Here is a 14,356-nt window from a genome sequence, read left to right as displayed (position 1 = left end):
TGGGTGGCAATAGTTGTTATCTGTAGGCTATGATCAATTAAAGGGATGACGCCACATGTGGTTGAGATTTATCATGTTTTTTTGCATGTTATTTTTTGTGAGGAGTATCAAAAATAACCTTGACTTTGCCGCCTTCATAGAAAAATACACGTATGCAAATATGTCATTACACTTAAAAGCATTTGTAATTATATTAGTAGTGCTGCTTTTTTAATTCGTTTCTTTACCATCCAGTATATCCGTAGTGAACTGTTGATATAATTCCCTAAAGTGTGTGTGTAAGGTGTAGAGAGGGGTTAAGTCACCTCACGGACCAGGTGATCGCTGTTGCAAACTCATAGTGCAGAAAGCGGTCATCTCCGAGGAGCATCCATGAGGGTGGGGTCGTTTTGATGCGCCACCAGCAGCAAGCAATGTGCTCCACACCAGCCGACCGCCAAACCCAGTGCAGCCTGAGATGATCTAGTTGCCTTCGCAAAAGGAAGACCCAGTCTACCCGAAATCCTCTCCAGATCGGTTCAGGAGACCGAAGGGAAACGCAGTAGGGTGAATATCTGTGATTTAGCATTTTACTGAGTCAAAGGCGAGGGGCTTGTCTTTTTCAGGTCGCAGATTCGTAAGAGGACAGCAAACTCGGGCCTATTGTGTCGAAGTCGACTGCGTTTCGCCCCACATTAGATTCAATCTGTGTAATATATATTTTTTAGCAAATCTCCATCGATCATGGCCTGGCCGTGCATCACGCGGGCTTGCTGCATCAACCGCTTCTGGAGCGAACTAGACAAAGGAGATATCGCGGTGCCTTTAGTGTTCACCAAATACTCGGATGTCGCCGACGTGCAGCATTTTCCCCACCATCCTCAACCCAGACAGAAGAGGAGCGGCCCCATCGCCATAGAAACGCAGCCTCATCTCGGGGACCAGGAGTCCAAGGCGTCATGTGCCGCAGGGGGCAAAGATGGCTCTGCTTCCGTCACGCGCCAAGACTACCAGGCATGGAAAGTGCGTCCCGAGCCAAGCTGCAAACCCAGGAACGAGTATCACCCCTGTACGGGCCCGTTCAATACGGAAACACAGTATCAGAAGGATTACAAGCCATGGCCTATCCCCAAAAAGGGCGACCACCCTTGGATACCGAAGCCCAGCCCCACCACTACCTCCAGCGGACGGAAGGGCATCGCAGGCAGCAAGAAAGAGCACGCCGCGGCCGAGGCTGAGAGCGGCGTGGAGAAGAGTGAGATCGAGGAGAAGGTGCAGGAGAAAGAATTCAAGGAGGTGGCGAAAACAACACCAGCAAAGAGAGAAAAATCTGTAGACAGGAAAACCGCTGAGAAACAGGAGGAGAAGCTGCAGCCCTCGGATGCCAGTGCCGAGAGAAAGGGCCGGGCGGCCGCAGACGCTCTCAACAGACAGATCAAGGAGGTGGTGTCGACGGGGAGTAGCTACAGGTAAATCGGCCTATCAAGGGATCAAGGGAGGGATAGAAATGAAGTGATTTGGGGGCCCGAACTGTGATGAATTGGTGAAATTGAGGCTGAAGCCATGCATATTAGCACCTTGGTAGTTGAATAGTTAATAGCGCCCCCCTCCCCTGGGGTAATAGGCTATTAGTGCAGGCACGCCTTTTAGTGGCAAGAAAGACAATTGTTTTAAATTAATGTTACCACCATGGATTAAGAACTGCCATACTCAATGTTCTTTCTCAAAGTGTGAAACAAATCATGAGTCGTCCAATTTCTTGATAGATTATGAATACAAGTGGTTGTAAATAATCCATCGTTGATTTGAAGTTTGCTGAACTGGATTATTTTAAACAAATTAAAGGTGGGCTTGATTGTAGGCCTTTTATGTAGATGAGAATGGCTTTGCACGTTTTAGGTAGAATTATCATGGTCAAATGTTGGCAAGATTTGTCTGATACATTTGATCTCTGATATAGCACTGGCTAAGATAATCATGCTTTTTTTAATCAATACACATGCAAACATGTTGACAAAAGGTTGACTTTTGTGCAGTCTGACGAGAGAGATTGATCAGATAACATGAAGGCAAATAATTGGGTGATTTAAAGCTGCTAGAGCTCATAGATTAAATTAGCTCTTCCCAAGATAATGAGTATTGAGTCGGTCTGAACATTGCTCATTAGATTGGAACAAATCAAATTTTCAATTGTCATGGTAATAGTTTCCCATCAGAGGTTTCTGCATTATCATTACAAATACTACTATAGGATGATTGAATAGCCTGATGAAGGATTAAAAACGACCATTATTTGCTATATGTGATTTTCTTCAGAGTTTGTTTTGTGAAAGAGTTAGCTTTGTGTCACACTGATTTTGTTGTTCTTCTGCTCCTCCTTCCCCTTGTCGCTCCTCTTTATTCAACGCTTCTTTCCCTCCTCCCCTATCCATCTCCTCCTCCTCCTCCTCCTTTGTTCTTCCCCGTGTCCCCATCTTCCTCCTGCTCCTTCATTTTCCATCTCCTCTTCCTCCTCCATTTTCCGTCTCCTCTTCCTCCTCCTCCTCCTCCTCGTCCTCCTCCTCCTTCCATCTCCTCTTCACAATACTCCCCTTCCCTCTCCTCTTCCTCCTCCTCAATCCTCTTCCTCCTCCCCACTCCTCTTCCCCCTTCTCCCCTTCCCTCTCCCCTCCTCCTCCTTCTCCTCTTCCTCCTCCCCAATCCTCTTCCCCTTCCCTTTCCTTTTCCGCTTCCTCTACCCCTTCCCTTTCCTTCTCCTCTTCCTCTACCCCCTTCTCTCCTTCCCTCTCCTCCTCCTCCATCTTCTCCTCCTCCTGCCCCAGGAATGAATTCAAGGCCTATAAGGATGTGAAGCCGACCAAGTCCTTCAAGACGTCCACGCCCTTCCAGCCCCCAGGGGTGGAGGTCCGCAAGGAGACCAGCTACAGCTCCACCTACAAGGGGGAGCAGGGCAAGCTGCTGAACGCCGACAACAAGCTGATGGATCGCCGGAGGATACGCAGCCTGTACAACGAGCCCAGCAAGGAGGCCGCCAAGGTGAGCGCACCCCAGCACATGGAGAGCATTCAGTTAGCGGCAGACACACACAGAGCCATGTGCACAGTGCTGGCGGTCAGGTCATTACATGTGGATTTGGATACTCTCTGTTACTCTCTCTTACATCGCCATCTTGTATTCGCTATATTTTATTGTAATGCACTGATGTCAGAGAAGACTATCGCCGCTAACCCTCCCCCCCTTCCAAAACCCATTTTTAGGATGACATGACCTTAATGGACTGGTTAGACACAATCTATTGTATTTTTGTCATTGCCCTCAAGGTTGTTTTTTCTTCACTCTTTTAAATAGCTTCACAGCAGTCATGGGTGGGGCATATAACGCAAGAGAAACGTTAACATGTTAAATAACATAACATAACATTACCCTAACCCTATAAATAAAGTATAGTAGTTTAAAAAATACATTATTACTACAAAGGCTGCTATCTGGCTGTTAATAATGTAATTACAATTATTTGAGAAAAAACAATCAGTGCAAGTATTTAGAAAGACAAAACAACGTCAATAATATAACATTAATCATTTTACCCATGCTACATTTAGAATTTTCTTCCATCTAGAATACAACTGTGAATGTTTAATGTGTAACATTAATCTGTCAAGTCAACATCATTGTTGTGTGAATAGATGTCCTCTCTCCGCATGCATGTTAACATAATGTGTGTGTGCATGCCGTGTGTTTATTTGGCCACTCCCTCTCTCACTCTTGTAGGACCTCTCAGAGAATGAAAGCAGCTCTGTACTAAATCTGCTGTAGTCAGGTGTGTTCCCTATTTTCTATGGAAGGCATGGAGGTTGACCTCAGATTTACACGTGCACACAAACATGCACTTGTGCGTGCACACACACATACACGTGCACACAAACATGCACTTGTGCACACACTCACACACAAAAACATGCACACACACACAAACACAAACATGCACATGTGCACACACACATGCACACACATACACACACACTCTTCAACACACAGTCACATACGGACATGCACGTGCACACACATATACTCATACACACGCACACACAATACCAAACACACACACACACACACACACACACACACACACACACACACACTTGCCACTCAGTAACTAGTCCCACCCTTTGACAAACTGCAACTTCTTCACTGTATGCCCACCTTCCGTTCCTACCTCACCACCTGTTGATGAGCTGCAGTTACTCCAGTGACTAACATACCAACTGCAACGTGTTTTACTGGGTGTGACTGAGTGGACGGATGGATGACAGGTGGCTCACATTGAGTCCAATTGGAAGAAGCCTATTGCAATGTAACAGTTCACTGTTTCTTGTTACCACTTAGCAATAGATTTGTAATGGCAACACACACATTATTCACATATGTGGTCTTAGAGTATATTTGAAACCAGACATGTGGATAAGTGCGTGGCATTTGGCCACGATACCATTCCATGCCATCAGCGTTTAACATACCATATCGACTGTATAACAGGAATGTTGGTATTCTCCCATGGCCAGGTGTAATCATCACAGGTACAGAGCTTTGCGCTAATCACCGAAACACCAAAAGAATGGCATGGATCCACACGATCTTTACAGAGTTACTCGCGGCTCCATTCCCACTAACCGCATTATGCAAACGTCACTCTCTGGCGACATTTGGGCAATCATGTGTAATGACAGGATAACGGGGGTATGTATTGCATGATAAGAAGGAAGCCTAAAGCCAGAGAGGCCTCCTCTTACGAATGAATACAAAGATCGTCATCATCAGTGATGTATACATCTTTTATTATTTTTACGATTTCGCTGCTAAATCTGCTAAATCGGCTCCCCAGCAGGTCGACAAGCCAGCGTCTCGCTCCAAACCAAAAAAGACACCGACCACCACGACGGGAAGAATGGTGAAGAAAACAAAGGAGAAGCTAGCTGCCGGTGCCCAGCCGGCCAGGAAGAAGGCCTCTTCCCCACTCACCCCCACGCCCGAGGGCGTGGTCACCAAGAAGAGCAAAGAGATGAGCAACAGACTGGCCGAAGCAAAGCACTGAACACATCACCCTCGGTGTTCTCCATCCTAATCCTGATTGTCCCCTGTCTAGGTGCATCTCACTAACCTGTCTCACACCTCTGTCTGGGCAGACTGCTCCTTAATACCCGGCTCCCCTGTGTCTCTGTGGCTGCTCACACTGGTATTCTGTTTAGCTCCTCAACGGTTGGAGACGATTATCGTGTGGTTGTTTGTTGTATGTGTGTGAGTGTCTTAACTGCGAACCACCTCGTGGGTGAGGCTGTTTTGTATGTGTTTTCTACACATAGCTGCTTTCTCTATATATCTGAGCACCTTATTTGCACACATTTTGACATATGTATGTACCTCTATATACTTTAAACTCAAGCTAAGAATCTTAAAGCCATTGATGTACATTTTAGCAAACGGGGGGGAGACCCTTTCCTCCCCCCCCTTAAAATCGAAATATCGCAATCTCTTTGAAACGCTAATGAGACGTTAAGACTGTCCACACTGTCAGTGTTTTTATTTTCAATTTCAGAAAGTGTATCGACTCCTATGGTCTGCTGCTGATTCAACATCTAAACTGCTGTTGCATTTCCTGGTAACAGTGCCCATGCTGTATGGGCCGGGGCTCCATTTCACTGTTCGGGGAGAGATCTGGTTTCATCCGTTTGGTTGCTAAGGAACCAAATGTACTGTAATATAATTGCCACAGCTTGCATGGACGAAGACTCAATTTTCGGTACCGACAAGTACCACACCTTGTAGTAGGACATATAGACCACGTCTGTTAGCTTGTGTAGGACACCGTCCATGGGGATTTTTCTAGGGCGTTTGAAGACCTTTCTACGTATAATGCATGTTGTTGGACCCTCGTCGACGCGATGTAAGGGAGTAGACTTTAACAAGAGATGCAGACTAAGACACTAGTTAAGCAGCTGTTCAGTGCTACGAAAGTAAACCCACCAGCAAAAATTGTTCTGCCTTCAAACGGTCACACCAACACTGGGATTTCTTGTTGAATTCACCTTCACATTAGAAACAATAACCGTGTGTACAGCACAGTCTTTGTGTGACACACAACAACCTAAAAACATAAAGGACCCCTGTAGAAGTGTATGACATAGACAACCCCGTACTGTATTTACTATGACCCCTCACTTTCAATGGTCTACCGTTGCTGCTGTAACACGACTTTAAAAACGGGGCCACAATCTCAAGCCACCGTCCGAACATCCTCTGCTTGTGTCTAAGATGAGATGGCAGTATCTCAACCTTCCCGTGTCTTGATTGTACGCACAGGCCCCCTCCGCCCTGTTAAAAAAGAAAAATCCTTGCCTGTGTGATTGGCTGACAGGTTTTGAATGCCCGGACTAGTGCCAGTCGCGTTTGGTTGTGCCTCCTCTTTGCTTGGCTTCTGTGAATGTGTGTGTGTCTGTGTGTGTGTGTGTGTGTGCGTGCCTGAATATGCGCGTGTATGTAAGGCGGCTGTGCCCCGCAGTCTGCTGCTTGCTAGTGACCCACTCTGTGTGCTGCTAGTGTGCACGATACCACCTGGTGCTATATCTTACCTTACCGTGTTGTGTGTGATGATGTGATGCTTTGTGTGTGTGTGTAGGAGGGGGGGGGGGGGGGGGGGGTCAGACCACCATGGAGGATGTGAACGTGCTGATGCAGATTGTGGTTGTGGTGTTGTGCTTGTCCCTCTTCGCTTGCTCTCCGAATGAACTCCTATTAAAAACCTTAGAACCCAATGACCTTGTGTGTCTGGTCCGATCCTTTGTCTTGTGTCTGTGTAATTGAGTTTGTGTGTGTATTGCACCTTATGTGATAATATTACTTTTGTAGGTGAATACAATTAGAGATTATGCATATTTTGGTATTTCCGGTCAACATAATTTTAGTGTAAATTTCCTCTGCATGATTGATTATGCATAAACTGATATAGAACCAAATCATTTATTATTGAAATAAAGAGCTTATATGTACGATATAATCATTACCAAGTACCATGAAATGAGTTTGTTATCCCTTAAACAAATAGATCCAAACAGTGTTGCAGAGATTAAAAGACTTTAGTTGACCCTAACCCTAACGCTATTAGTTACATTAGTCATCAAATGTTTTCAATTCATTTGTCATGGATTTTCGGTGCAAACTTCAGTGCAATACCAGGAGGATACTGTTCAACAGTTCAAACAGGGGATAGAAGACTGAATAAAAGCCCTGAAGTTGCCTCCTGACCAGCAGAGTGAGAGTGTGGGTCAACATGTCGCCTCATGCATGTGGTGCTATCCCCCGGCGGTTAAACACACGCATCCCTGACAACGGGTGATGTTGTTGTTAGACTAGATACAACATCATCATCACTAGACACCCACACACGCCCACACACCCGGCCAACAATCCAACCACACACGCACGCACTCACGCACGCACGCACACACACACACACACACACACACACACACACACACACACACACACACACACACACACACACACACACACACACTGTGTTTATTGTATTAAGATTTGAAATGTGTCCTGTATAAATACAAATTGCAATGGACAGGAATATAATGCTCAAATGTAATGTTAATAACGTGATAACTTCCTAATTTAATCATTGAAGCGTGGTGGCCTAGTGGTCATTGGCTTCATCATCCTGGCTTAAAGCCGCATTAATAATTCAGGTGTTGTGGGGTCTTGGGTTTGCAGCATTCCATTAAAAATGCAACAGAAGATAGGAAATGGCACTGGAGCCGCCTAATGCAACTCTATCTCGTCCAGACTTGTCTGGGTCTTGCACTCAGATTAGCGTGCTGTATTTAAACAGTGCTGTCTACTTGTTCGCGAGTCACGTTTAAAATAAGGATGAAGAATTTGTAGAGGCATGAGGCTAATTTAAGAAGTGTGTCTCTATTTTGGTCAGTCCATATGGTATCTTTGAAGATGTTAATTTTGAAAGAATACGTCACATTTTTCAACTGTCATTTACAATAACAAGGACTGAAAGGGAATATTCACAGATCCTCACTGTTATAGTTTCCCTTCTAAAGCTCCAATATTTGTGTCTGTACCAGGGACGCGGGAAGTCAGTCCGAGGGGGGGGGGGTGCTGAGAGAGAATCTATATAATGACGTCATAATAAATGCTGCGCAACATCCGTTGTTTACAGAGACGAGATGAGGGGTGACGTCACATTCAGGGATCCGCTCTGATAAACACTCTACTGGTGTGTAAAAAGGGTTCTGCCAACTAGCCACTGTTATTCACAAACGTTAGCAAATAAACAATGTGGAAATTAGAGTCAACTCGGCTGATACTGGGCTGAATTTAACACACTAACAACATGCCGACAAGCTGTTGCGGTCCGGGATTATACACAGCGTTATAACAAGGATTCAGGAGGTTATTTCTAAAGGTTGTCTGATATGAGGAAGGTGACGATTTCTCCGTCAAGTGAACCGCCCGTCTTTGCTCTTTTTTTGCCAACCAGTTTACATGCGGGATTCCAGAATCAAAACAATAACATTCAACGTGTCTATTAATATGGCAGCAACATTTTACACCAGTTTTAGAATGTTCACTACAACAGATGTTGAACACCAACATGCTTATGTAAAATCAGCATAGTACCGATAATATGATAAATATCATAAAAAGGGTGGATGTCAATAATTTAATGAAAAATCATGTTGTATGATAAAATTATACAACAAAAAAAAAAAGTATTGATTTGTTCAGAAAACTTTCTCGCTTGCAGTTACAGCCAGGGGCCGCTGCAGCACCCTAAGCACCCCCACTTCCCGCGTCCCTGGGTAACACTGTTGTTTTTTATTGGTCGTCATGAAAAAAAACATAAGGGGTAACACTGTTGTTTTTTATTGGTCGTCATGAAAAAAAACCTAAGGGGTAACACTGTCGTTTTTTATTGGTCGTCATGAAAAAAACTTAAGGGGTAACACTGTTGTTTTTTATTGGTAGTCACGAAAAAAACCATAAGGGGTAACACTGTTCCTTTTTTTATTGGTCGTCATGAAAAAAAACATAAGGGGCACCACTGTTGTTTATTATTTGTCGTCTTGAAAAAAAAACATTTGAGAAATAATAGAAATACACACATACATTTTAATGTCATGTATATCCTCTTTATTGATGATTGATTATTGTGTATTGTCATCGCATCCGTGGTGCAGTGGGGTGGACTCTGCCTAACCCCCTCGAGACCGGGGTTCAAGTCCGGTTGATGACCTCTGTTGGAAGTTTCTTTTCTCTATTTCATGCAAATTATAAAGTCAAGTATAACCTTTGTGATGACTTTAACCGGTGTCTTGATGGTGCATTGTTAAGTTCGGAGGTTAACACTCTAAACAGCTCATGTTCCGATCCCTGCAAAATCGTTGACCGCGGTGCCACTGTTGTTTTTTATTGGTCAACATGGAAAAAACATGAGGGGTAACTCTGTCGTTTTTTATCGGCCGTCATGAAATAAATATAAGGGGAAAACACTGTCGATATTTATCAAATAAAACATAGGGGGTGACACTGTTGTTTTTCTTTGGTCGTCATGAAAAAAAACACAAGGGGTAACACTGTCATTTTTATGAAATGAAACATGAGGGGTAACACTGTCGTTTTTATCAAATGAAACATAAGGGGTAACACTGTCGTTTTTCTTTGGTCGTCATGAAAAAAACCATAAGGGGTAACACTGTTGTTTTTTATTGGTCGTCATGAAAGAAAACATAAGACACTGTTGTTTTTTATTGGTCGTCATGAAAAAAAACATAAGGGGTAACACTGTTGTCTTTGTCAAATAAAATATAACGGGTAACACTGTCGTTTTTTATCAGTCATCATGAAAAAAACAAGGGGTAACACTGTCGTTTTTTTTTATGACGACCAATAAAAAAAGGAACAGTGTTACCCCTTGTGTTTTTTTTCATGACGACCAAAGAAAAACAACAGTGTTACCCCCTATATTTTATTTGATAAATATCGACAGTGTTACCCCTTATGTTTATTTCATGACGACCAATAAAAAACAGCAGTCTTACCCCTTATGTTTTTTTTCATGACGACCAATAAAAACGACAGTGTTACCCCTTATGTTTTTTTTCATGACGGCCAATAAAAAACGACAGTGTAACACTGTCGTTTTTATCAAATGAAACATGAGGGGTGACACTGTCGTTTTTCTTTGGTAGTCACGAAAAAAACCATAAGGGGTAACACTGTTCCTTTTTTTATTGGTCGTCATGAAAAAAAACATAAGGGGTAACATTGTTGTTTTTTATTGGTCGTCATGAAAAAAAACATAAGGGGTAACATTGTTGTTTTTTTTGGTCGTCATGAAAAAAAACATAAGGGGTAACCATGTTGTTTTTTATTGGTCGTCATGAAAAAAAACATAAAGGGGGTAACACTTGTTTTTTTTGGTCGTCATGAAAAAAAACACAAGGGGTAACACTGTTGTTTTTTATTGGTCGTCATGAAAAAAAACATAAAGGGTAACATTGTTGTTTTTTATTGGTCGTCATGAAAAAAACATAAAGGGGGTAACACTTGTTTTTTTTGGTCGTCATGAAAAAAAAAACAAGGGGTAACACTGTTGTTTTTTATTGGTCGTCATGAAAAAAAACATAAAGGGTAACCATGTTGTTTTTTATTGGTCGTCATGAAAAAAAACATAAAGGGGGTAACACTGTTGTTTTTTTTGGTCGTCATGAAAAAAAACATAAGGGAAATAATAGAAATACACACATACATTTTAATGTCATGTATATCCTCTTTATTGATGATTGATTTGTGTGTATTGTCATCGCCTCAGTGGTGCAGTGGGGTGCACTCTGCCTAACCCCCTGGAGACCGCGGTTCAAGTCCGGTTGATGACCTCTGTTGGAAGTTTCTTTTCTCTATTTCATGCGAATTATAAAGTCAAGTATAACCTTTGTGATGACTTTAACCGGTGTCTTGATGGTGCATTGTTAAGTTCGGTGGTTAACACTCTAAACAGCTCATGTTCCGATCCCTGCAAAATCGTCGACAGGGGTGCCACTGTCGTTTTTTATTGGTCAACATGGAAAAAACATGAGGGGTAACTCTGTCGTTTTTTATCGGCCGTCATGAAATAAATATAAGGGGAAAACACTGTCGATATTTATCAAATAAAACATAGGGGGTGACACTGTTGTTTTTCTTTGGTCGTCGTGAAAAAAAACACAAGGGGTAACACTGTCGATTTTATCAAATGAAACATGAGGGGTAACACTGTCGTTTTTATCAAATGAAACATAAGGGGTAACACTGTCGTTTTTCTTTGGTCGTCATGAAAAAAACCATAAGGGGTAACACTGTTGTTTTTTATTGGTCGTCATGAAAGAAAACATAAGGGGTAACACTGTTGTTTTTTATTGGTCGTCATGAAAAAAAACATAAGGGGTAACACTGTTGTCCTTGTCAAATAAAATATAAGGGGTAACACTGTCGTTTTTTATCAGTCATCATGAAAAAAACAAGGGGTAACACTGTCGTTTTTTTTCATGACGACCAACAAAAAACGACAGTGTTACCCCTTGTGGTTTTTTTCATGACGACCAAAGAAAAACAACAGTGTTACCCCCTATGTTTTATTTGATAAATATCGACAGTGTTACCCCTTATGTTTATTTCATGACGACCAATAAAAAACAGCAGTCTTACCCCTTATGTTTTTTTTCATGACGACCAATAAAAACGACAGTGTTACCCCTTATGTTTTTTTTCATGACGGCCAATAAAAAACGACAGTGTAACACTGTCGTTTTTAGCAAATGAAACATGAGGGGTGACACTGTCGTTTTTCTTTGGTAGTCACGAAAAAAAACATAAGGGATAACACTGTTCCTTTTTTTATTGGTCGTCATGAAAAAAAACATAAGGGGTAACACTGTTCCTTTTTTTATTGGTCGTCATGAAAAAAAACATAAGGGGTAACACTGTTGTTTTTTATTGGTCGTCATGAAAAAAAACAAAAGGGGTAACACTGTTCCTTTTTTTATTGGTCGTCATGAAAAAAAACAGAAAGGGGGTAACACTGTTGTTTTTTATTGGTCGTCATGAATAAAAACATAAGGGAAATAATAGAAATACACACATACATTTTAATGTCATGTATATCCTCTTTATTGATAATTGATTAGTGTGTATTGTCATCGCCTCAGTGGTGCAGTGGTGTGCACTTTGCCTAACCCCCTGGAGACCGGGGTTCAAGTCCGGTTGTTGACCTCGGTTGGAAGTTTCTTTTCTCTATTTCATGCGAATTATAAAGTCAAGTATAACCTTTGTGATGACTTTAACCGGTGTCTTGATGGTGCATTGTTAAGTTCGGAGGTTAACACTGTAAACAGCTCATGTTCCGATCCCTGCAAAATCGTCGACAGGGGTTCCACTGTCGTTTTTTATTGGTCAACATGGAAAAAACTTGAGGGGTAACTCTGTCGTTTTTTATCGGCCGTCATGAAATAAATATAAGGGGAAAACACTGTCGATATTTATCAAATAAAACATAGGGGGTGACACTGTTGTTTTTCTTTGGTCGTCATGAAAAAAAACACAAGGGGTAACACTGTCGTTTTTATCAAATGAAACATGAGGGGTAACACTGTCGTTTTTATCAAATGAAACATAAGGGGTAACACTGTCGTTTTTCTTTGGTCGTCATGAAAAAAACCATAAGGGGTAACACTGTTGTTTTTTATTGGTCGTCATGAAAGGAAACATAAGGGGTAACACTGTTGTTTTTTATTGGTCGTCATGAAAGAAAACATAAGGGGTAACACTGTTGTTTTTTATTGGTCGTCGTGAAAAAAAACATAAGGGGTAACACTATTGTCTTTGTCAAATAAAATATAAGGGGTAACACTGTCGTTTTTTATCAGTCATCAAGAAAAAAACAAGGGCTAACACTGTCGTTTTTTTTCATGACGACCAATAAAAAACGACAGTGTGACCCCTTATGTTTTTTTTCGTGACGACCAATAAAAAACGACAGTGTAACACTGTCGTTTTTATCAAATGAAACATGAGGGGTGACACTGTCGTTTTTCTTTGGTAGTCACGAAAAAAACCATAAGGGGTAACACTGTTCCTTTTTTTATTGGTCGTCATGAAAAAAAACATAAGGGGTAACACTGTTCCTTTTTTATTGGTCGTCATGAAAAAAAACATAAGGGGTAACACTGTTGTTTTTTATTGGTCGTCATGAATAAAAACATGAGGGGTAACACTGTTGTTTTTTATTGGTCGTCATGAATAAAAACATAAAGGGGGTAACACTGTTGTTTTTTATTGGTCGTCATGAATAAAAACATAAGGGGTAACACTGTCGTTTTTATCAAATGAAACGTAAAAAAAACTGTCGTTTTTTATCTGTGGTCATGAAAAACCCATAAGGGGTAACACTGTTGAAAAGTATCGAATAAAACATAGGGGGGTAACACCAGGGACGCGGGAAGTCAGTCCAAGGGGGGGGGGGGGGGGGGGGGTGCTGAGAGAGAGTCTATATAATGACGTCATAATAAATGCTGCGCAACATTCAGGGCTCCGCTCTGATAAACACTCTACTGGTGTGTAAAAAGAGTTCTGCCAACTAGCCACTGTTATTCACAAACGTCAGCAAGTAAACAATGTGGAAATTAGAGTCAACTCGGCTGATAGGCTACTGTGCTGAATTTCACACTATAACAACATGCCGACAAGCTGTTGCGGTCCGGGATTATACACAGCGTTATAACAAGGATTTAGGAGGTTATTTCTAAAGGTTTAAAAGGAGAGTGACAATAAAAGAAAGCCTTTATTTTCATCCAGAGTTACGAGTTGTCTGATATGAGGAAAGTGACGGTTTCTCCGTCTTTGCTCTTTTTTTGCCAACCAGTTTACGTGCAGGATTCCAGAATCATAACGATAACATTCAACGTGTCTATTAATATGGCAGCAACATTTTACACCAGTTTTAGAATGTTCACTACAACAGATGTTGAACACCAACATGCTTATGTAAAATCAGCATAGTACGATATTCAGCTATCGACAGTTCTGCGTTGTGCGTCATAGCCTACGTCAGCCTACTCAGACAATGTTCTAAATAAATTGAAATGATAATATGATCAATATCATAAAAAGGGTGGATGTCAATAATTAAATGAAAAATCATGTTGCATGATAAAATTATAAAAAATAAAAAAAAGTATTGATTTGTTCATAAAACCTTCTCACTTGCAGTTACAGCCAGAGGCCGCCAGGGGGGGGGGGGGGGGGTGCTGCAGCACCCTAAGCA

The 14,356-nt window shown here is 41.8% G+C and overlaps 1 protein-coding gene across 4 annotated transcripts; it reads left to right on the top strand.

Annotated features, from left to right (window-relative positions):
- The first annotated feature begins 359 nt into the window (after positions 1-359).
- On the top strand, positions 360-6,791 carry map6b (microtubule-associated protein 6b). Of its 4 annotated transcripts, none has more exons than XM_060075925.1 (4): positions 360-1,448; positions 2,802-3,015; positions 3,751-3,799; positions 4,865-4,941. In XM_060075925.1, exons 1-3 carry the CDS (start codon positions 724-726, stop codon positions 3,793-3,795), a joined length of 984 nt encoding a protein of 327 aa, XP_059931908.1. In that variant the 5' UTR covers positions 360-723; the 3' UTR covers positions 3,796-3,799; positions 4,865-4,941. The 4 variants fall into 4 exon arrangements, with proteins under 4 accessions (XP_059931908.1, XP_059931907.1, XP_059931906.1 ...); XM_060075924.1 differs by having other exon boundaries at positions 4,862-4,941; XM_060075923.1 differs by lacking the exon at positions 3,751-3,799 and having other exon boundaries at positions 361-1,448; positions 4,865-6,791.
- The last annotated feature ends 7,565 nt before the right edge of the window (positions 6,792-14,356 follow it).

The sequence above is a fragment of the Gadus macrocephalus genome, chromosome 16 (assembly GCF_031168955.1).
Source record: "Gadus macrocephalus chromosome 16, ASM3116895v1".
NCBI classification, from domain to species: Eukaryota; Metazoa; Chordata; class Actinopteri; order Gadiformes; family Gadidae; genus Gadus; species Gadus macrocephalus.
The sequence above is the reverse complement of the archived record's forward strand: the minus strand, read 5'-3'. Positions and strand labels throughout refer to the sequence as shown.

What these genes read in the sequence shown, in the direction of transcription:
- map6b (XM_060075922.1), top strand. Translation starts at nt 724, where the DNA reads ATGGCCTGGCCGTGCATCACGCGGGCTTGCTGCATCAACCGCTTCTGG. An exon ending in TCGACGGGGAGTAGCTACAG is followed by an intron (nt 1,449 to 2,801) that starts GTAAATCGGCCT and finishes CTCCTGCCCCAG; the next exon opens with GAATGAATTCAAGGCCTATA. An exon ending in CCAGCAAGGAGGCCGCCAAG is followed by an intron (nt 3,016 to 4,861) that starts GTGAGCGCACCC and finishes TCGGCTCCCCAG; the next exon opens with CAGGTCGACAAGCCAGCGTC.